General features: G+C 32.9%; 2 protein-coding genes across 2 annotated transcripts; both read left to right on the forward strand.

Annotated features, from left to right (window-relative positions):
- Window positions 1–7,052: 7,052 nt before the first annotated feature.
- LOC121261232 (probable WRKY transcription factor 17) lies at window positions 7,053–9,198 on the forward strand. The gene is given in 4 exon segments (XM_041163488.1): window positions 7,053–7,941; window positions 8,607–8,732; window positions 8,821–8,912; window positions 8,915–9,198. Coding segments are annotated over 4 exon segments (1,044 nt in total). The 5' UTR covers window positions 7,053–7,204; the 3' UTR covers window positions 9,004–9,198.
- Window positions 9,199–13,707: 4,509 nt separating this feature from the next.
- Window positions 13,708–16,765, forward strand: LOC121261233 (exocyst complex component EXO70A1-like). Its single transcript, XM_041163489.1, has one exon. The coding sequence runs from the start codon at window positions 14,051–14,053 to the stop codon at window positions 16,079–16,081; it is 2,031 nt and encodes a 676-aa protein (XP_041019423.1). The 5' UTR covers window positions 13,708–14,050; the 3' UTR covers window positions 16,082–16,765.
- Window positions 16,766–24,892: the final 8,127 nt, after the last annotated feature.

Genomic DNA, 24,892 nt, shown 5'->3' on the forward strand with positions numbered 1-24,892 from the left:
TCGTTTTCTCTGTGGGCTCGTTAGGTAAAATGTCGAAATAGGCCCAAAGCAAACGTTTTCGCGCCACCGTCCGATCCCGTATGTGTTGCAGATGCCAGCTATTACATACTTCCGTAGCAAGTAAGCGACAGAGGAGACCCATATGGGCTCGAGCCCACACAGTCTTTTTGGGCCTATTCGGCCCGGTGCTAATATTTAACGGGCCTCTAATCACGGCTCAGAGAGAATGGGACTTCGGCTTTAGCGGCCCTTAAAAAAATCAAAGTTTTAATAAACTAGCATGTTATCACATATTTTTACAACTCTATATGAAATAAAGAGTAATTTTGTAATATTGAAGATTTAATTTTAATTGGGTGACATAATTTTATCAGTTGTTTAAAAATGAGTTGCAACAAAATTATAGGTATATAATTACTCTGTATGGAAAATATTCCGGACTGAATATAATATGTTATTTTTTTATAATAAATATCTTTATTGCATACTATGATCAATTGCATTTGTGAATCAATCAATACATTGTAGGAAATGAATTTCATACAATAATCCCCCAAACAGTTATATCTTTCAAAAACTCTATTTTAAAGTATAAACTCATATCGATCTTATACTTTCTCTTGATTGGTACGTTATGACTTACCATTTAAGCTATCGTTTGGATATAAAAAGTGTTTTATATCGTCTCATCTCATTATTACAAATTTTTTAAATTTTCACACTGAATATAATAAAAAATCCAATTTTTTTAAATCTCAAAATAATAATAATATTAAAAAATAATATTGTAATAATATTTTATTCAATTTTCATCTTAACTCATTATCAAACAAAATCTTAATCTTTATTAATTTTTCTAAAATACATATATTTAAAATAATAAAAAAAAAAACATTTTCATCGTCGTGCTTTTGATTTTAGTCTCGCTTTGGCACCTATCTAATATGGACTGTATTGTTATTTATAACTCATAGCTATTTTGGCATTAAGGCCTCGTTTATTTTCAGGAAATATCTCATCTCATCTCACCACATCATTACAACTTTCTTAAATCTCCACACAAAATAAAATAAACAATTCAATTTTTTTCAAATCTCAAAATAAAAATAATATTAAAAAATATATTCTAACAATATTTTATTTAACTTTTTAACTTTAATCACATCTCATCTCATCTCTGAAAATAAAGGAGCCCTTGAAAAATGCACACATGCAGCCCTTATGCATGGCTTCTCTCTTTAATTCAAAGTTTAAACGGATCTAAGTAAATAGTCAGTGCAATTTTATATACTCTGTAAACAAGTCGTCGATATTCTTTCTTTCTTCTTAATTTCCGCTGGAAGAGGACGCCAACAAATATTGACTTCGATCTCAAATATATATATATTTTTTGAATTATTCTTATCATTTATTCCTCTAACCATCGGGAAAAGCTGTGCCCTAACAGTAGCTCAATCGATTAAAGAAATGCGGGGCATCTTTTTTAAGCAACTTGCAAAAAAAGTCCAAAGCAAAATTCCTATTGCTTAGCACGTGAATGTTACTCAATCTGGAATCCTATGGCTATGGGTCAAAGTCTATCATAATGTATATTTAATAATAGATAACCATATCATATCATATTCATTATAAATTATAAGATATGCTTGGGATTCTGATCTGTTAATTGCATGCTTTATTTTTTTAAAAAAAAAAGGAATAATTTAGCTTGGGTTTTCTAGAATAACCATTCAAAGTTCAAACCTATTGATTTATATTAGATAAATGTACTAATCTCGTATATTTCTTTTAAAAGAATTGATAAATTTAAAATTCACATAAAATAATTATTTTATTAATTATAAATTCAATTTATTTTAAAATGAAAGCGCGGTATTACACTTTTTGTAAGTTGTGAATAACATAATCATTATGTGATCTAAATGTATGGATTCGTGTAGATAATTTTACGTGATATAAAATATAATAATTTTCCGACCAGAAAAATGTAATATTAATAATGTCTTGTAATAAATTAAGATCCGTTCGATAATAGTTTTATGGGACAAATGATCTGTAACGAGGAATCAAATACCCAACCAGATCGGCTGGAATGTTGCTTAGCAGTATTTAATAAGATTTCCACAGAGTCTACAATAATGTTGTTTTCCATTAAAATGTTCCATTATTATGAATTTACGAGTGAAGTCAACCAATATGGGTTCCATTATTAAGATTGTTAAAGAAGGTAATCATGGTTGATTATGAGAAAAAGGCATGCAGTGATCTTGAAAAAGTTTGTGGCATTCTGCTTCGTGCCCGTGTAAGAGTTATTTTAAAAAAAAAAAAATTCTAAAAAAAAATCATAATAATATTTTTATTTTATAATAATTTTATTATTATTTTTTTATTTCATAAAATATATTAACTCAAATTATTTTATTATTATTCACAAACTAAATCCTAAAAAAAAAATCATAATAATATTTTAATTTTATAATAATTTTATTATTTTTTAAAAAAATTTCATAAAATATATTAACTCAAATTATTTTACTATTATTCACAAACTATCTCACTACTATTTACTGATTTTGTATTTAATAAAATTATAAAAAAAAAAGTAATTTGTAACTTATTTCATCATCAAATACTAAATAAATAGAGAGTAGTTTTATAAAACTAAAATTCATTTTATAACGAAGTAATATAATTATAGAATAGCTGTAAATGAATTTGAGTATCAGTCAAAACAATACGATATCGTCAGAGACAGTTTGTGAAAACATTGAGTTATGACATTTTTTACAACTTAATTTTAAAGGAAGAATTTATTTTAGATGCAAATGGGAGAGGCTTATAAATTGGGAGATTTCTAGATGATGATCTGTTTTATACAATCCTTATAGGGGTTAGGTCAAATTCAACTTTGCTGTATAATAAATAATAATGTGATGGTCTCGTTCTCGAGGGGAAAATAAATATGTGATAGACTGGTAGTATCAGTTGACTTTATCAGACAGACAAGGCATAAAGTTATTGAAACATCGTTCTCTTTCAATTCTACTTGTTAAAAATATTCCAAGCAAGGAATCAAATCCAAGCGTGTATCAATACACTACTAAAATAATCTGTCGCGACCTTTTTAAGTATCATTGATCTGATCTTAAACGATAATAAAAAATTGCTAGAATACAATGATTGAACGTTCAAATTGACTTAATTGGTAATCTAATGTGCAAATTGAATAAATATAATGTCTCGTTTGTTTTCGTAGATGAGATGAGTTGAGATTAACGTTAAAAGTTTGATAAAATATTATTAAAATATATAATTTTAATATTATTTTTATTTTGAGATTTAAAAAAGTTGAATTGTTTATTTTATTTTGTGTAAAAATTTAAAAAATTGTAATGATTAGATGAGATGAATTGTGAGAAATTGTAAAAATAAACAAGCCCGAATTTTCACAATTATGATGAGATTAGTTAAAGGAAGCCGAATATAATTTATTTTCCCAATTATGGGATTTTTTAAAATCATGATTAAATAGCTTTGATGCGCACTCACATCCCACAAAACCAAACTAATGTTTTTGACATGCCTAGTGACATTTTATGATATTCTTTATTCCCTCCCAATTATAGTTTATTTTGGTGGAGTCTGACCCCCTAATGATAGCATCTTGCTCTAAGGATATCCAATTGGCTTAGACAGGGTAGTAATGAACGCACATTACTACCATGTCTCTAACATCATAGCAAGTAAAAAACACTCAACAATATTAATGGTTTGGAATGAATATGATTGGACTTCGAAGAAAAAAAAAATCACAAGTTTGCACTTTGCAGTATATTTTGTCTATGTATTTTTTTCATATACTTTGTTTATTTGATTGGCGAATTGATTTAAATAGTCAAATATTGGAAAAAAAAAATGATAAAGATAATGCACATAACGCGAACACAATTAGATAGAATATAACTTATTTAACGGGAATAACATTTTTATTTAAGATATATAGTATTTATGTAATTATAATAGATAACAAGAAAACTCTAAGGCTCTGTTTGGATTCAGAGTTGATATTCACTCATCTCATCTAATTATTATAATTTTTTTAAATTTTTGTATAAAATATAATAAACAATTCAACTTTTTCAAATCTCAAAATAATAATGATATTAAAAAATAATATTTTATTCAATTTTAAACTTTCATCTTATCTCAACTTACTATCCAATCCTCTCAAAGTCAAATAATCAAAATATACCATGTTTTACTATATATAGGTAAATGGAAGGGAGATGTATTCTTCAGTTGCTTCAAAGTTCAAACTAATTTTCACAAGTGATTAAAGGCACATTTGGATAATAAAAGTGTCATTTTATTTTATAATTTTTTAAAATTTTCACAAAAAATATTATATATAATTTAATTTTTTAAAATTTTAAAATAATAATAATATTAAAAAATAATTTTATAATAATTTTTAATTTTTATCTCAATCCACAGTCTAAAAAGTACTTAAAAATTTCGTGCCACGTGGTAGAAACAAATTGTACCGCTTCGGGGTTGTCGAGAATATTTTAATTGTGACCGTAGATTACATCGGGGGAATCAGACGGTTGAAAAACAAATAATAATAATAATAATAAACAAAGGAAAAAAAAGATTGGCCAACAGTTTACTGATTAAAGAAAACAAATAACACCACGTGATCCCCACTTTGCTCAGCTTTCTTCCTCCAAGCACAGTGTCCACTTACCTTTTTTTTTTTGGCCGTTTTGATCGGCAAATTCTCGTGCGATTATCACTTCGGTTCCCCGTGATGAATTAGGCATATGATTTTTAATTTATTATTATATGATACAAAGCACACTCTTATTTTATTTTATGTAATAAAAATTACTATTATATGATAAAAATATATGTAATAAATAATTATTTAATAATAATAATTATATCACATTATATTTAATGAAATAAAAATAAGATAATAGTATAACACATAAAATTTTATTTCTAAAATAACTCGCTCGATTCCGCCTGTCAAGTTGTAAAACTCCCAAGCGAACTTACTCTTCTTCATAATTTAGGTAACGTACCTCGTTTTACTATAAACGACAAATTAACAATAAATTAGGCTCACAGGGTAATTATTAACTAATAGTTGGATCGTGATTTTGCTGCAGCGGAGGCAAGAGTATATTATGCATATATTAATATATATAGGTGTATATAATAATATACATATAGTTCTAATTAGTTCAAAAGAGTATATTATTATTTTATATTTTTATTAAAAAATATTAATAAAATGACATTATTGTACTAATTGATTATAAAAAATCGTAAGTAGATAATTTTTCTTTTATGAGAAATTGACTTTATTTATTCATCAGATAAAAGTTACATCCATGATTGGATATATTCAGAAAAATTTATAAATCACAAGCCAACAATTGCATTTGGAGTTACACCAGTACACAAATTCATTTGTGACTAATATGATAGTAACTAATGTAGTGGCTGTTTACAGACAAATCGTATAAGAGACAACACTCTGCCTAAAACAGAGACTCATACCAATATTTTAAATACCGTACCGGAAGTTGTACCGATCAATGTACTGGAACGAAATATTTCAATACCAGTACCGTTTCGCGTACTATTTCGAGATAATCGATATATGAATAAATTATATATAAATATATATATATAAATTATAAATAGCCTAATCTGAATTTGAGATAAAAAAAAAATAAGCTTGTAGTTTGAAAAAATGAAAAAAAATAAATTTTGAAGGCCGAAATATCGGCCGGTACGAAACATATACGATACCTGTACCGGCCCAGCGGTCGGTACGATACAAAATTAAAAACACTGACGCATACCCCACCCTCTATAGGTGGAGATGACTTATAATCTCTACGAATAAAACATCTAAGGGATGATTTTTTTTTTTAAACTAAACAAAATGAAACAACAATTAAAGTAAAAATATATATGAAAATGATTTATTATAGTTTAGATCTATTCCAGTAAACTTCAAAATCAATCATAAAAGTTAGATCTGAATAATCTGATCCGGTGATTTGTCATTATCTTTCTAACAATTGGCTTAAGAAACATCTTGTGTTGCTTGTACCTCACAAGAGGTGCTAGAGAACTGTAGATCTATCTTTTCAGTCTTAAAAGAAATAAAATAAATTAAGAAAAGAAGAGAGAAATGAAAGAATAATAGGGAGAAGAAGAGGGAAGGAGCGACGGAGATAGAAGGAAGAGAGAAGGAAAAAAGAAGAGAAAAATGGGATGTAGAAGCTCTCCCCCACCTCCTCCTCCAGCAATTTGGAGGATCTAGGGAGTTTGTGCGAGAGATAATGTCGGCACTGAGATTTCTCCTAAAATCGGAAGTGTAAGGGTGTGTTTGGTTACCAAACTCACCTCAACTCATCTCAACTCATCATTACAACTTTTTCAAATCTCAATACAAAATATAATAAACAATTCAACTTTTTTAAATTTTAAAATAATAATAATATTAAAAAATAATATTCTAACAATATTTTATCATCACAACTCAACTCAACTCAACTCACTTCAATATCCAAACACACCCTAAGTAGATAATTATGGATTGACTTAAAAGGTAAAAAATAAATAAAAATATAAAAAAAAGGGTAAAAATAAAATTTCAATTTAAAGAAAGCAGTTTATTAAGCTTACAGCTTACTTCTTCTAAACGCGTCAACCTTTACTTTTTCTCTCCGCGAAAAGTTAGAAGAGCAATTTATCAACTTGTTAGACCAAAACCCAACTAGCCCTCTCTTTCTTTCTTCTTTTAATATCTATTCAAAGTTTCAAACCTAGGGACCCACCACAAAGCTCTTAAAGGGTCCAACTTCTGTTTGTTTGTTTTGTTTTTTTTTTTTTTTTTTTTTCCCTTACCTTCCATTGAAATCTTCAAACCCATCTCAGCCCTCAGATCACGTACCCACTTTGACTTCCACCTCCCACTTCTTACCCAGGTCATCCGGTCACCCCTCCCACACCATTATATAACCCACCATCTCTCTCTCTATAGCACTCTTCCTCCCAAACTTCCCGTTCGTCTTCTTCCGCTTCAGACTTCAATGACTTGTTGAGTTTCTGGTATTTTTCTCCCTGAAAAGCTTCTCCTTCTTTATCTCTTTTATTTTACTCCATATATAGAGCCTGAAAAATGGCCGTGGAGCTCTTGCACTTCCCCAAGTCAATGGACGACCAGACGGCTATTCAAGAAGCTGCGTCTCAAGGCATCAAGAGCATGGAGCAGCTGATCCGCCTCTTGTCTCACCAGCCAAATCATTCCGACTGCACCGATATCACGGACCGCACCGTTTCCAAGTTCAAAAAAGTCATTTGTCTCCTGAACCGGACCGGTCACGCCCGGTTCAGACGCGGACCCGTTCACACCTCTTCTTCTCCTTCGTCCTCATCCTCGTCTGCCTCTATCTTTGTCCCTCACTCACAGACCCTCACCCTAGCTCCCACTCCGATCACTTCTAAGCCCACCTTGCCTCCGGCGCCGATCGTAACTCCGGTGGCCTTACATCAGGCTCCGATCCTTTCTCAGCCGAACTTCGTTCCCTCTCAGCCTCAGACTGTGACACTTGACTTCACGAAACCTAATGGTTTTTCCTCAAGCTCTAAGGCTACCGAGCTCGAGTTCACGAAGGAGACCTTCAGCGTGTCGTCGAGCTCGTCGTTCATGTCTTCGGCAATCACCGGAGACGGCAGCGTGTCGAACGGGAAGCTAGGGTCCTCGATCTTAGTAGCTCCTGCACCGACAGTTTCCGGTGGTAAGCCGCCGCTCTCGATGGCTCCGTACAAAAAGAGGTGCCACGAGCACTCCGACAATGTCTCCGGCAAGTTATCCGGCTCCGGCTCCGGTAGCAAGTGCCACTGCTCTAAGAGAAGGTACGCCGTGTTCCTCACCATCTGCGCATCTTAGCATAACCTTAGTGGTTCAGCGTTTTTAGTAACACATGAGGCTGATTTAGCTGGGCGAGTGAACCGAGTTTACTCTGTAACTCTTACCGGTCGACCTTGAGTAAAACTTTTTATTGTGATACAGCATTTCTCTTTGCTTTGTTTTTACTAGGAGATAAGAATTAAAATTTAAATAAAATATTATTAAATATATTTTGTAGTATTAATATTATTTTAAATTTTTTTAAAAATTAAATTATTTATTTTATTTTATACAAGAATTTAAAAAAATGTTAATAATTAAATAAAATAAGATGCCTTGTAAAAACGACCTTAATTTTTATTAGGAAGTTATACAACTCGATTGAGATGGAGTTGAATCGCTGGAGTTGTCTGTTGTTGAAGTTGAAAGTCCTAGATCAGGGTCAACCGTCAACCAGAAGTTTCGTAAACAGTGAATCTATTCCTCCGCGCGACACTCACACTATTGTTTAGGGGCGGATATGTTTAGGAAAAAAAGAAAAAAAAAAAAAGAAACCGGTTCCGGACGTTTGAACGTCGTAAACGACACAGTTTTGTCCTTTACATCGCGATTTTAAGCAGAATTTAGCCTCTAGTTTTTATATATAATTATTTTTATTAAATACTTTCAGGAAAAATCGGGTAAAGAAAACAATCAGAGTCCCAGCAATCAGTTCAAAAATCGCCGATATTCCACCAGATGAGTACTCTTGGAGAAAATACGGTCAGAAACCGATCAAGGGATCGCCCTACCCACGGTAACTACTGTATACTCTCGTACCTGACCGTTGATTCTTCTACGAACCAATCTTTTTAACACTTTTTCTCCAATTTGTTTTGTTTCAGTGGATATTACAAGTGCAGCACGATAAGGGGCTGCCCGGCTAGGAAACACGTGGAGAGAGCTCCGGACGATCCGACGATGCTGATCGTAACCTACGAGGGGAGCACCGTCACACTGGTGCACCCGGGGTGCAGGAGAACGTGGGTGCGGGTGTAGGTGTGGGGTTGGTCTTCGAGTCAACGTGAGAAAAAATAAAATAAAAGGCAGGCAGTAAAAGCGAGGTAGACTTTCGTAATTTCGAGGTAGTGGGAGGGGGCTGGATTGTAAAGTGATTCGTTTTTTTTTTCTCTTTTTAATTTTGTCGTTGCTGTATTTTTAAACAAGATAACTTCAGTGGGTGTGGAAATGGAATCTCATCAGTCATCAATCCGTTTAATTAATTAATTAATTTATTTATTTATCAATTGATTACGAACTTAGATCGTCAATTATTAATTAATGTGGTTATGCTTATTAATGTGCCCACTATGGATTAGAAAAGATGGGGGGAACACAAATAGGAAAGAGTCAAAGAGGCGTGATGGGAGGGGAGGTGGGTTGTTGGAGAGTGGGACTAGCAATCAGATAGCTCTGTAGTTGGAGATGGGCCATGGCAGCATCGTCGTCATCCTCATCATCGCGACTTTTAAGATTGGAGAATGGATGAGGTGGACACTACTCATTGGTCAAGTCATTTTTCATCCAAGGGAAGGGGATATTATGTGCAAAATTTATATGGGTCACAATCATGTATGTAACGTGCTATGATTAGGGGAAGGCGTAGTTTGACTAAATATATTTAAAAAATAAAAAAAATACATCAATATATTTAAAATTATTTTCAAAAAAAAATTTAACTAGCGGTTAAATAAATGTGTTAAATTAGAAAAGTAAAATAGACTTTCTCTTAATTAATAATAGATACTGAAATTTTGGGAAGGGGTGAGGATTGGTTAAATAATTGATATAAAAAAGAAGTAAAAATTTAATTATAAAATTGATATAAAAAAGAAGTAAAAATTTAATTATAAATGATTATGCGTCTTGGATCTATTATATTGAATATGATTGGTTATAAAATAAATTTTATTAAAAATAATATTAATTTAAATTTAAAATATTTAAATAATAATATTAATATGTAGATTAATATGTAAATTTATTTGTACAACTCTAAAAAGAATGAGTGGTGATATCCTGAGAGCATAAATGATTATTTTTAATTTTTTTTCCTTTTTAAAGATAAGATGGATTAAAATTAAATTAAAAAGTTATATAAAATATTTAATATTATTTTTATTTTAAAATTTTAAAATATTATAATTATTAGATAAGGTAAATTGAGATAAACTTTAAAAATAAACTAGAGCTTCATTATAGACGAGTCTTCATTATTGGGTTGAAAGGCAACATTTCAACTCGAAACATGTCCCCACCAATAAAGTAGATTTTTCTGGTGGATGTCCCTGTGGACCATACAGGTTTGGGAAAAGGCGGATGGTAAAAACTATGCTTATACATTGACTTGATGGTAATTTCATAAAATTCTTGCCTGGTAAATTTTGTTTTCCCCATTGAATGCTGGTCTCTGAGCCAGCCTTGACCAGGTAGGTAGGTAGGTACTAGGTACCTACAAGTCTACAATACCCTCAATGGTTTGCAGCAGGCTTGCGTGTAGAAAAGTGGGATCGGCCTTAATTGCCAGGCCCTAGAGGCTCAAACCGTACTGGAACGTTAATAGAGAAACGTGTGGCTGTATTTTCACATTATAATATAAAAAAGAATTGTTCTAAACGACGCATGCTTCATGCTTGTCTGATGTAGCTGTTCAAACAAGGGGAAATAAGATCACATGGGCAGCTTGAAAGTTCACGTTGGATCAATTTGTCAACTCTTGTTCCTCTCTACTTTATTCCAAATAATCGCTTCAAATAAGACTTTTCTTTTTCTTGAAAAAAAAAAAAAAAAAAGTATTTGATTCAGTTATATTTAAATGAGTTTAATTTCTAAAATTTGATGATTTTAAAAATATTGACATTAAATTCACTATATACTCAAATATTAAACTTTTAATTGCAGTAAATTTATCTTCTTCTTCAAATTTGAAGATTCAAGGCATTAATTTTATTAGAAAAAATTAAAAATATTATTATTAAAAAAAATAATATTATATTATTAAAAAAATAATATTATATTATTATTTTGATGAATCTAATATAAGATTATGAATAGGAAGGTTTTATATTTATAGAAAATATATACTTTTCATTAAATTTTAAAAATAAATTTAATGAATTCAATGGTAATGCTTTTAAAGCTCTTAAAAGGCTGTGGGCTACTTCTGTATTCGGATGGCGATGTCGATGCCGAAAGATAGATGAAGATGAAGTGCTTCCGCAAGCAAAACTTTGACGAGTTACCTGACTTGGGTGACAAGTGTTATTTGGTCTAGGAGACTAGGAGGAGGTATGCGGTGTTCTTTCCAAATGGCTGCACATCTTAGCATGCGCATATATAACCTAAGCATAATGCAACACATTGATCTGGGTGTGCAAGTCTTATATATATATATATATATATATATATATATATATATATATTTTAATGGACTAGTTTACGTACTGATCAAAAGCTAATTTGCCCGCTATTGATCTTCGTCGATCGGACATATATTTTAGTGGTCGACGATCGAGGAGAAGGTTTCAATCATTAATATATATCAAGGGTTTTAATTATATACACACATATTTAGAGAGATTTGTGCTAATTTTGATTCTACGTCTAATATTTAATAGTAATGTTAGGTACAAATTTTAAATAAATAAGTTTTACGCAAGTTTTTATAAAAAATTAGTCGGACTCTACTTCTTACATTTTTTTCAATGTTTGGTTCATTTTTTTACAAAAGTTTGCATGTGTAAAATTTAATTATTTGAGACTTATATAAATCATTTCTCAATATTTAATTTAAAGAATTATAGGTATTTTGTAAATACCACGGCAAGCAGATGTAAAACATATATATATATATATATATATATTATATTTGAAAAGTTACTGAAGTTTTTATAAAAGCATTTTAGATATTATTTTAGGAGGTTTCGCAAATATATGTATATATATATTATCGTATGATACATGCACCAAAAATATTTTTGATTTAAGATATTTGTTAAAAAAATAAAGAAAAAAACAAATATTAATACTATTTGATAAAAGTGGTTGGGCCGGCCTATTGAAAGAAAGTATAAAAGGAGGATAATTTTCACGATGATAGTAAAAGTTATGAGAGCGATGTGGGGGTGGGCCGAGCAATCAGAGATGACTTTGCGGTTGGACATGGGCAATAGCATCATCACCATCACGACTCTTATATGGGAGATGTTTATTGTGGTCGATCCTGTCATTTTTCACCGAAATATAATCCGGAAATAATATTTGTAGTTATAGAATGCATAAATATTGTGTATTTTTTTTAAATAAATAAATAAATATAAAATTCATAAAAAAATTAATTTTTTAATAATATACCCTCTTTTAAAAAGAATATGCAACACTTGCAAAATTCGTGATTATATTCAACATTATTCTTGCTTTCTGATTGTTAATTCATGGGGAGAAAATAAATTTACTGAAAGGATGTGAAAAAACTTACAGAAAGCTTAAAAAATAATAATATTTTTAAAATTACCCGTGCTCAAAAATTACTTTTATTAAAAGTAAACACATGGGTCGTAGATTTTAGAACTTGGGTCAGGTATAGAAGGAGTACACTAGCCCAATTGCTCGTAATACAAATACGATCAGCTTTGAATTGAATGGTAATCCATATTGGGTTTTCTAGGCGCAGTGGGCCTGCATTGGCCTTGAACTCTAGGCCCTCAAGACTCAAGCCGTGGAATATTGGATGGCAATGATTTGTAATCATGTGATTAATTGAGACACCACGGAAAAACAATAGCAATCATACTCATAATCATACCGCTAAAAAGGTAAAAACACTGATTTTGTTTATGGAAGGTGGCTCGGAACAACCCCAACAAAATAAAAAAAGAATGATTAGGAAAAGAATAAAAAAAAGGAGGCTGCAATCTGCATCTTTGTTTTCTTCAGTCTCAAATTTCCATTTATTTTATTTATCCCTTGTAGAATTGGAGAGGGAAAATGCTTCTCTTCCTTTGCTCCTGTTGAAAGTTACTATTGTGACTTTTTTATTTATTATTATTTTTTTTAATAATTAAGTAAGTATTTTTTAATAATATATGATTTTTTTAAAAATATTTAAAAATATTAAAAAATACATGTAAAAAAAATAAAAAAATAAAAAACTTAAAAAAAACTAATGGGAGCTCTCAGCGGTTGAGAGGAGCACCACCCATTGGAGAGGAGCCAGTATGTTGCGTTTCGTGTGGAAGTGTTTGGAGGCGGAAGAGGGCAGGCAAGCAAGCGAGCTGTCCGTCGCTCAAAGCAGTGAAGAATTTGTTGTAAAGAAAAAATATAATAAATTTCGAGAGAGAAGGGGAGAGGAGGTGCGCGCGCGTGTAGGTAGGTGCCTTACTGTCGTGCACCTGGTCTGGATCGGACTGGAATGTACTGGATTTGTCACATAAAAAGTAAAAAAATTGCAAAAAAACAAAATATAAAATAAAGAAAAAAGAAAAAGAAAAAAAGAGAAGAGGGGAGTACTTGTAAAGAGCATCTCATGGCATCAGCTTTTTGTTGGGGTCTTCTCTTCTCTTGCGAATCCTCTCTGGAGATTCGATCATTCCGATTCAGAATCCATTCTCTCTCTCTCGCTTCTTTCCAGTTCAACTCCCTCCGATTCAACTAGCCGGGTCGACTCGCTCTCCCAATTCCTCACCTCACACTCTCTTCATTTCCAAGTGAGTCTCTCTCTCTCTCTCTCTCTCTCACGCGCCCGTGCATACACATTTTTTCTTGCCCTTTCCACCTGAAAAGAAGAATCATCTCGTATGCTTGGTAGTTGCCGATTAGGTAACATTTCCCGCAACCACTTCTTTGCGTTCGCTTCGGTTATGATTTGGCGAGATTTTGGTGCAGAAACACTTGCAAAACCGTTGATCTGGAACACCTTTTTCGATGATTCCCAGAGAGATTGACGAGATTACCTTTTAGGAAAACTAGCAGCTGATTGTACTAGCTGTCTTCCGAAGCTACTTGCTTTTATCTATTGCGTAAGATTTAGACGTTTAAGCTTCTGTTTTCTTAGGGTTTTGGGGTTTTTGTATTCCGATGGCGTTGTCGGATAAGATCGGTAACTTAATATCTGCTACCAAATCATTGAAACTAAGCTTAGATAAATCAAAGGCCCTGGGGTTAGCTTTAGAGAGATCTGGGCCTAGATTAGAAGAGATTAGCCTAAGATTGCCTTCCCTGGGAGCTGCCGTCCGGCCCATTCGAGCAGAAAAGGAAGCCCTTGTTGCCGTCGGGGGCCACATTAACCGTGCGGTAAGCCCTGCCGCAGCGGTGCTTAAGGTTTTTGATGCTGTTCACGGCCTTGAAAAGTCGTTGTTATCTGATCCCCGGAACGATCTTCCGGGCTACTTGTCAGTGTTGAAACGCCTGCAGGAGGCGTTGAAGTTTCTGGGTGACAATTGTGGGTTGGCAATTCAGTGGCTGGAGGATATAGTAGAGTATCTGGAGGATAATATGGTGGCCGATGATCGGTACCTTTCCAATTTAAAGAGTTCCTTGAAAAATCTCAGAGAATTGCAGAATGATGGGGAGAGGGCTCACCTTGATGGTGGAGTTTTAGATGCCGCTTTGGATAAGTTGGAAAATGAGTTCCGGCAGCTCTTGACTGAACATAGTGTGCCACTTCCGATGTCATCATCATCTGCCCCTGTTGAGCAAGCATGCATTGCACCATCACCTTTACCGGTCTCTATTATTCAGAAGTTGCAAGCAATTCTTGGGAGATTAATTGCTAATAACAGACTCGAGAAGTGCATAGTGATCTACGTTGAAGTTCGTAGTTCAAATGTTAGAGCAAGTTTACAGTCTCTTAATTTGGATTACCTCGAGATCTCAGTATCTGAATTTAATGATGTCCAAAGCATAGAGGGGTATATCTCCCAGTGGGGTAAGCATTTGGAGTTTGCAGTGAAGCATTTGTTTGAGGCGGAGTATAAGCTTTGTATTGATGTTTTTGAGAGGATGGGATTAGATGTGTGGATGGGTTGCTTTGCAAAGATAGCTGCTCAGGCTGGTATTCTCGCATTTCTTCAATTTGGGAAGACTGTTACAGAGAGCAGGAAAGACCCCAATAAGCTGCTAAAGCTGTTGGATATATTTGCATCATTGAACAAATTGAGATTGGATTTTAACCGGTTGTTTGGTGGAGCAGCATGTGTTGAAATCCAAAACTTGACAAGGGATCTCATCAGGAGGGTGATTGATGGGGCAGCAGAGGTGTTCTCGGAGCTTCTGGGTCAGGTTGAGTTGCAGCGACAGACCTCGCCTCCTTCAGATGGGAGTGTACCGAGATTGGTGATCGTCATTATTGATTACTGTAATAAACTACTTGGGGATGACTACAAGTCAATCTTAACCCAGGTTCTGGTCATTCATCGGAGTTGGAAGCATGAGAAATTTCGGGAGAGGCTCCTTATTAGTGAAGTTTTAAACATAATCAAGGCCATTGAGCTGAATTTGGTGGCATGGGAGAAGGCATATGGGGAGGATCTCATCCTATCCAATTTTTTTTCAATGAATACCCACTGTCATTTGTACAAGCACCTGAAGGGAACAAGGGTCGGGGATCTCTTAGGAGACTCTTGGTTAAAAGAACATGAACAGTCCAAGGATTATCATGCAACAGTCTTCTTGAGAGAGAGCTGGGGAAAGCTTCCCAGTCACTTGAGCAGGGAAGGTCTGCTTATGTTCTCAGGTGGACGTGCCACTGCCCGTGACCTTGTCAAGAAAAGATTGAAAGCGTTCAATGAAGCTTTCGATGACATGTACACCAAGCAGTCAAACTGGATTATATTGGACAAGGATCTGAGAGAGAGGACGTGCCAGGTTATAGTGCAGGCAGTTGTGCCTGTTTACCGAAGCTACATGCAGAATTACGGGCCCTTGGTGGAGCAAGATGCAAGTTCCGCTAAGTATGCAAAGTACACAGTGCAAACTTTGGAGAAAATGTTATTTTCTCTTTATCTGCCCAAGCCGGCGAGATATGGAAGTTTCAAAGGCAGGCAGCCAAGTGGGAAATTCAACAATGGCGTAGCAGATCTTCGTCGCACTGCCTCTGCAGTTGTGTGATTGTCTCGCCCGATTTGGCTTGCCCTGGTTAACCCCCACGGCTTACCGTGTTCCTATATTCTCCTCCCATTGTTTGATGGTTCGCCAATTACCTGTGTATATATTGTACTACCAAGAGCCTTGGAACTACTGCACAAATGTTTTCACATATTGGATTTATAGAAGGAAGTTCCTCTGAACGTTACCGTCACATTGCTTGGATTGTCTCCATTAGAAGGAATTTTTGTAGCTTGTCTGACCGTGATGAAAAATTTAGAATTGCCTTCCATCCTGAAGGGTTCAGAAAAGCCATATGAGTGCCAGACATGCCGATAAAAGTTTATACGGCCGTATTGATAAGGTTAGTAGGTAATACTCCCAGCCATAATATACCCCTCCAATTTTTCCCATCTTCACTGTTGGTTTAGTTTCCAGATAAAGGCAGCAGGAAAAAAACAAATATTGTAATCTCTAGAATTCATATACTATTTCTTGATAAAAAGTTCATCTAGAGGTCTAGCTGTGATTGGAATTCTTTAATTATCATTAGTATTTTGAAAAGGTAGTACATGTTGGGATGTTGCGGAAATGCTTGTTGCTTATGCTACTGGATGCCTGTTGTTTTTGGGAACTTGTGTATCACAGGCATGATTTTAGTGAAACATCATTGACAATAAAATGGCAATGTCTTGCATCCCTTCACTATTTTTCTTCTTCTTTGTTGGATAAGTGATATGAGAGACAGCTTTGCTTCAATATGAATATGCTAGGTTGTTGAGGTTTCCTCTCTCAACTCTTGATGCATGCATTGATGATTCCGCCATTTCTACTTGTAAAGTTGTAATTTCTTTTTAGCTTTGCTCTCTTTAGCTTCTCCCTCCCTCGAACTTGTTGCTTTCTAGGTGTTAGGCTTAGGTACCGGATTGACTCTTGATTGTCCTTGTGACGCCTCTACTAATAATAGTAATTCCTCCCCCCGGCCCCCCACTTTTTTTCTTCTCTTCTGATCTTTATTCAATCTCACAGCCCGGTGAGTAAGCCGAGTGGTAACATGTGCACCTCTCACTCAAAGCTGGGATCCACATCCCCATTAATGGTGAGTGGGAAAATCCAATCACAGAAGTTGAAAACAAGTTTTGTTGTTATTACCCATGTCAAGCAGCAAAACCGTCTGAAGTTGAAAATAAAAACCATGTATCGATAGCTATCTTGTTATTGTCGTCCATTTGGTGGTAGTTGTGCCATCGGTGGACTTGATGGGTTCTTTGTGACGTTGATGATATGATGATATGATGCGAAGAGGTTGTATCTGGACAGTAGATGGTTCTTTGATGCTGTGGCTCTGAGGAAGTAACTATTTCTCTTTTTCTTTGAAAACGTAAGTTATAGATATTGATGGTCGAACGGATAAAACTTTCAGCCATCTTGGGGTGCGTTTTCTGACTGTTCTTTGGAGATGGTCGTGCTACAATTTGCGCAACTTGACTCTTCTTTTGCAATTGCCCATGATGGTCCAGTGCAAGCGGATTTGGATTTAACGCTGTGTTTGGTTGTTGAACTAAATTAAACTCATCTCGAACTAATTATTAGTTGGATCTATTACTTTTTTAATTTTCTATAAAAAAAAAATTAAATACATATGAACCTACTTCTTATATTTTAACGTAAAAAGTTAAAATTATCTCAACTTAAAAAAGTTAAACTTAACTCAAAGGGATCAACAAAATATTATTAATTACAACTCAATTTAATTAATTTCAATACCTGAACGTAGTTAGATGTAAGTTTTTCGCATTTGGCGGCTATGATGTAACAGATTTGGGAAGCAAAAAGCAAATTCTAATACATCCAAGATTGCTAATTTGAACTACTGCGTGCCCCTTGGGGGAACTTAAAACGAACTGGGAAAAAGAAAACCTTCAATGGGAAAATGGAAAGTGAATCCATCCAATGGAGACGCATCCGTGCGTGACATGAATCATGACGTGAGAGACGTGAATTTCATTGCCCTCTCCACGAATCCGATCGAATTCCTTAAAACTGCTTTATATAATTTTCGAAGGACACCGATGGATGAATTGAAAGATTTGATTGCAAGTTGGTTTGACTTGGAACGTTATCGGAGTGTACTCGTGTTCCGATAGTTTATTACGTCTGCGATCATCACAGATTAAGATCCGATAACGAGTATATTTCATCTCATCTCATTATTATAATTTTTTTAAATTTTTATACAAAATATAACAAGCAATTCAATTTTTTTAAATTTCAAAATAATAATATTATTAAAAAATTATATTCTAATAATAATTTATTCAACTTTTATCTAAAATTATATTATTTTATCTCAATATTCAAACTCATCTAAAATGTCATGTACGTATGCATTTCCTCACCTACTTCGAAGTAAAAAGGCCTTTTGGGTTTGTTGGGTTCTACAAGTTCCGTCAGACTGGTCATTTTTATACTAGTAATTTTATTTTTACCGTGATATCTTAAATATTGAAAATAACAAAAACTTAAAACTTAAATTAAAAATATATATTGATAAAAGAAAATTATCAATCAATATGTATAATGTTATGCATAAAATTGTGCAAATACTACTATTTTTTTAACAAATATTAAAGAGTCTCGGAAGAGAATTTAATGATTCTAGAGAGGAATCATATAAAAAACAAAATGCAAAAAACGAGGAAGAAGAAAGAAATGATCAATTGAGAGGATGGAGATGGAGTCGCAACCCCATCCTTTTCATGCACCAAAATCCAAACGGGGGATTAGAAAAAAGGATGGCACTGATTGCGTGTGGGTGTCTAACTCTACTCTTCCAACCGATCGGGCTGGGAACGAACGCTAAATTGTTGATGAAGGTGTCTGAGGATGAATGTGGCTTTTGTTTTTCGCTTTCACCAACACTTTTTGACTTTCTTCAGCAAGAGAAGCCCCCCCCCCCCCCCCCTCCCAGTTGTGTAGCCCATGATCACGCCTTTGAATATTTGTGCACACTCCATGCATTAATGTTTAATAAATCTCGATAATGTTAAGGTAATCGCCCTCTTGCTTTCAGGATATTTCTTAACTCATCTTACATCATTTTATTTAATTATTATAATTTTTTTAAATTTTTATATAAAATAAAATAAATATTTCAATTTTTTCAAATTCTAAAATAAAAATAATATTAAAAAATATTTATAATAATATTTTATTCAATTTTTAATTTTAATCTCAACTCATCTTAAAAAATAAACGAGACACTTAGTTCCTAGTAATTAAGGATCCTTGAAAAAAAATTAACTGAATCATGATAATTTGGAATAAACAACGTTAAGTGATCAGAACAAAAAGGGAATTAATGCACAGGAAGTAAAGAATAATTATTTTTAATGAAAAATTATATTATCAACTCATTGTGTAGAGCACATATAATAAATTTAGATTATAAGATTTTTTGTTTTAATTTTTCCAATTTAAAAAAAAAATACGCTCACAGTACTAGATAAATTAAGGGCAAAAAGCGCGTAGAGATAGTTGATGTGGTGGTATTGTTTATAATTATATATCTACTTTGTAATTCCTAGTACTTTATTTTAAGTTTTTTAAAGATAAAATTATGAGAATTTTCTAACAAAATTGAACTCATGTGCATATATGTGAGATATTTTAAAACTGCCGTGTTGAATGAATCCTTAGAAAGGATTCTTAAAAATATGCTAAAAGTAAAAGAACTTTGAAATCTCCACCAAGGTATTGAATCAAACCGAACCATATATGAATCAATATTAGATTCTCAAATATCTGCCTATATATATATATATATATATATATATATATATACAGATTCTAATTCTGCGCGCATCATATACTTTTATATACTTTTCCAATATGCCAAAGATTATACTCTATAGATCGATCGTAGGTACTTACATGCACCCCGTATATATCCATGCCACACGCCAACGTAAGGGTTTTATATATTTATATATTCTAGCTAGCAAGTAATTTCAGTCGTTGGCGGGCCATAATAGTTTGGTGTGCAAGGAAGAAACGAAAAGCTATTGGACATTCTTGAATTTAGATCATGACCTGCGTCGTATTTTCGTTCAATTACATATCATTTCGTTGAAGTTTCTAGCACAAATATTATCAGTTTTCTAACTATATTTAATAATTACTGGAAAGGAACGACGGTTGCTAGCTAGCTAGCTTGGCTTCTCATGCATGTTACCTAAAAGGGATAAAATATCTCGAATTCAATATGATCTTCAAAACCCAGTTTAAGAATGAAGTTCTCATTAATTAAAGAAGTGAGAGAGGAGTAAAGGAGGAGACAAAAAGCTAGAAAAAAGAAAGGATATTATGAGAAAAAGATGATATATGACCTAAAGGAAGGAGAGATGTGACGTAAAGAAAAAAATAAGTACGTAGAAGAAAATGAGGGACTTCTTCCAAACTCAAGGCAGACCGCTACTTTGATTTCTTCAATTTGGCGACGAGAGCTAGCTCAAGAGAGATGAGGATCTCCTTTAGAAAATAGATCACAAACTTTTATTATACAATGAAGATGAAAGATTATGAAAAACTATAAATAATTATATTATAGTGAATTCTTCTCCTACAAATAATCTGTAGACGTAGATATTAAGTCGAATTACGTAAGTCTTTATATCTCTATCTCTTTTATTTTTTTTACCATTTATCTCTGATATATTCATTGTCATAAATGCACGGATGGATACTGTATAATTGTATCGAATTGTTGTCGAGACTTTAAACCTCGAATTGTTACAAGAAGTTAGAAACGACTTTTTCTCTCGTTGGGTTTGCGATTTTTTACATGAACATGATATCTTTACACTGATCAACGTGTTCCTTTAGAAAACGTTGATCAGTGCAGAGATTTGTTCATCTCTCCGGCCAGCTAGCCTGACAACAAATTTATAAGTACGAGATTCACAACGCCCGATTCAACGGAATTTGAGTGGTTCAACATTAATCCCTAGCTCTAGTGATTAATTATTAATATATAAATAAACCAGTGTCAATGTATTAATGTATGGAGATCAGATCAAACAATTCTGGACATTTAGAATTTTAGACTCAATTATGACCTGTTATCTAATTTAAATGAAATATTTTTTATAAGTTGAATAAAATATTATTAGAATATAATTTTTTAATATAATTTTTATTTTGATATTTAAAAAAATTAAATTATTTATTATATTTTATATAAAAATTTAAAAAAATTATATAAAATAAATTGAGAGAGTTTTCTCTATTCAACCCGGAGATATAATATATATATTGACGTGTGATCTTGATCTTCTTCTTAAAGAATCGCCGACCATGCCATGAAGTTTGTGTCACGTACGTACTACCTTAATTTCCTCCTGGCACGAAATCTTAGACATCTTAGTTTCTTGACACCTGTCCAGAAATTGATATCATTGTACCCGGCTATCTAACTGGTCAACAACCTAGCTAGCTGCAACAACGACATGATCAGAGCTACCAAAGTGATTCCATCTCACTTTGTCTCGATCAAATAGGTTGTCCGCCATCACTGCAAGTTATTAAGGTAGGAGATAGCAATAAGCTATATGTAGGGATGGAGCTTACCGGGTTAACAGCAAGAGTCAAAGCGCCCCTAGATATTCATGTACTAGTTTCTTCATGCATACATAACTATTATCTTGCTAGCTAATAGCGTCACGTACGTAGTCGTTGAAAGAAGAGTCTATATATATATATATATATATTCTTAAATGTCTAAGTACTGGTTTATGTCGTGACTTTGAAGAAACAGATCACTAGGGTAGATTTCGGGTAAACCGGGCTAAGGTTGAATTAATGCTAACTCGAGACGAGATATATGGGGCCGGGGGACTGAGTCTGTTCAAACAAGTTAATTTGACCCGCGTGGACCCACAACGATAATATATAATTAATCCTCAAAATACAACTTAATTTCAAATTGTGCGTACGTAGCCACTTGCACCAAACAACATTAATATATATGAACGGTAGATTAATATATAATAGCTTATCCAATCTCAAGAGATAAGACAGCTTTGCAAATGGCTAAGCTTAGAGAACAGCCATTGGTCGTTCACATGAGCTTCCGTTGACCTCGTTCGTACCAATCAGCTTTTTTTTTTTTTTTTGGGAATTATTAATCAGGGTTGGAATATCTGTCTGCCAATAAGACAAAGTCCACCACATGAATCAGCATGATAAGTGGCATTTATATATTCATGTCTAGGTGCTGGATCTTCCCTTAAAAAAAAAAAAAATGTTTGCTTACCTTTAACTTTAACCAAAACCCATCATCTCTTGGGTATATGCAATATCCCTAGCTTAGCTGCATGTAATGAATAATTAACCAGCTGGATGATCATCCATAATAATAGCTAAAATATTCTTTCCGTACGGTTTCATGGGTACATGGCCCCACTTATCTTCTAGTCTGTGCATTACTTTCTCATGTACCCAAAAAATATCCTAATTTGTTTTAATGGTGGGTGCTCTATCAACAATAAATTTGGTAATGGAAAAAGATAGCTCGATTTGGGGCCGGACGGGCTGATCTATTCAAGATTCGATAAGATTTTATATTAATTCTATCCTTATCTTTTTTGACTCTCAATTTCATAAATGAGACGAGATCTTTTATTTTATTAAAAATTAAATAAAATATTATTATAATATAAAATTTTAATATTATTTTAAAATTTTTAAAAATTAAATTATTTTATATAATTATATAAAATAAAATAAAATATTTAATTTTATGTCACCAAATCAACCTTATCCTTCATATAAATTTCAGTGTTTATCGAAAAACTAATCCCCCGGAAAAATAAAAACAAAAACAAATAGAAAAACCAAACAAAACGAAAAAAGAAAAAAAAAAGTTGTTTATGTGTTGTCCAGCAACGAACAAAAAAACTCAGTACGATGCAATCTGAGCTGTGGACAACTTACTTACCTGTCCTTTTAAGTTTATGTAGCTTTGCCTTTAGATATCCACCCCGACCCCCAGTACTCGATATAAATCCCTATTTGAGCGATCCACATCGATCAGTGCTCTCAACAACCCGACATTATTCGGCGATACGACTTGTTGATCATCATCAATTTATAACCACTTATATATCAACGGCCAGTTGGATTCTTTATCCAGTTCATTATTATTGGGGTTGAGTTAAATTAAAAAAAGCTACATTGTTAAAAAAAAAAAAAAAAAATTATGCAAAAGATGTCATGTCCACGGTATATAAATACGTACGTTTTTCTTATGGATTTATAAATAAAAAGATAGAATATTGAAACTGTGTTAGTTTCATTTCATGATAAATTAGTTTAATTAGTAAGACTCCATTTAGAACTTGAGTTGTGTTAAAATGAGTTGAGCTCTTTATAAATAGTTGTTAATTGAGATAATTAAGTTAATTTTATGGGATCCACCTAAGATGAATTTAAATATGTTTGAATATTATTATGATTTTATATGTATTTATGAGAAGTTGAAAAAAGTTATAGATCTCGCATGTAAATAAGTTTTGAATTGAAAAAGATTGTGAGTCTCACATGTAAAAAGGTTTTGAGTTGATATGAGTTTAGTAATTTGAGAGTTTGATATTTTGATATTAAACTCAACTTAAAATTAGATTAAACTGAGTTGATTTGAGTCTAACAACCAAACGGAGCCCAAGAATCCCACAAATATCGGTTAATATCACTTGAATTAATGGCCAAATCCAGGACTTAAACCTAGCAATTATATATATAAGTTTGTCCTCCAAGAAAAATGGTATGAAAAACATGCCAATTAAAACATGCATGCATACAAAATAGCATGTCAGTGAAATTACAAACCAAGGAATATTAAAAAATAATAACAATAATAATACATGAGGTGGGTGATTAATATTGGTGCTAATGGTCGGAAAACTAATAAAACGATGGCACGTGGCATCATTTATTCAAATAGAATTTAATCCTCGTGTAACATATATCTGATATTTTTGTTTTCTAGAAAAGCTTTTATCTTAAAGCTAGCTAATTAACTTTATCATGAAATGAGAATTTCCGGCTGGCCTATATATCTCTGTCATTCTCACTTCTCTTTATTTCTAATTCGGAAATAATATATAAAGTTAGTATATATAATCTACAAAAATTACTTTATAAATTCTCATATTTAAAAGTGATAAATGTTAATGATCATGCTAATGTAAAATCTTAATTAACAATTTGGTTTGAACATCATATGTCGTTGGAATTTAAGGAACAACACGTGATATAAATTATCCTACGACTAAGTAGTATAGGTGGCATATATATCATATCATTCGGTGTGTTTTGCAAGAAACATGTCCAATCCTTTGCACATTTGTTGCGTTGAGCATGACGATCATCGTGATCAGTCCCTTGTATTTATCAATGTTGATGCGTCAACTTTTGCGACAAAATTTGGCATGTTTAAGTTCTTTCTTTCTATACGCATGCATTCAGACTGACAACACTAGGCCAGCATGATTCATTTACGACCGCGTGTCGTTTCATTTATAGAAAGATTATATCACATTTTCTTTTCCGTGGACCGTTCAAATATTATCCTATATATATTCTACTAGAACTTTGTTTTTGCGTGTCTCTAGAACTTAATTACAAGTGACGTTTTCCGAAGATACACAGTGCAATTTGATATTTTCTTCATTAATCCAGCAACCAAGTTTGAAAAGAATCTCTCTCTTATATATGACAAATGCTACTTGTATAATCGTAGAATGTGTAAACGACATATAATCGTTTTGAAAAATA

The sequence above is a fragment of the Juglans microcarpa x Juglans regia genome, chromosome 4D (genome assembly GCF_004785595.1).
Source record: "Juglans microcarpa x Juglans regia isolate MS1-56 chromosome 4D, Jm3101_v1.0, whole genome shotgun sequence".
NCBI lineage: Eukaryota > Viridiplantae > Streptophyta > Magnoliopsida > Fagales > Juglandaceae > Juglans > Juglans microcarpa x Juglans regia.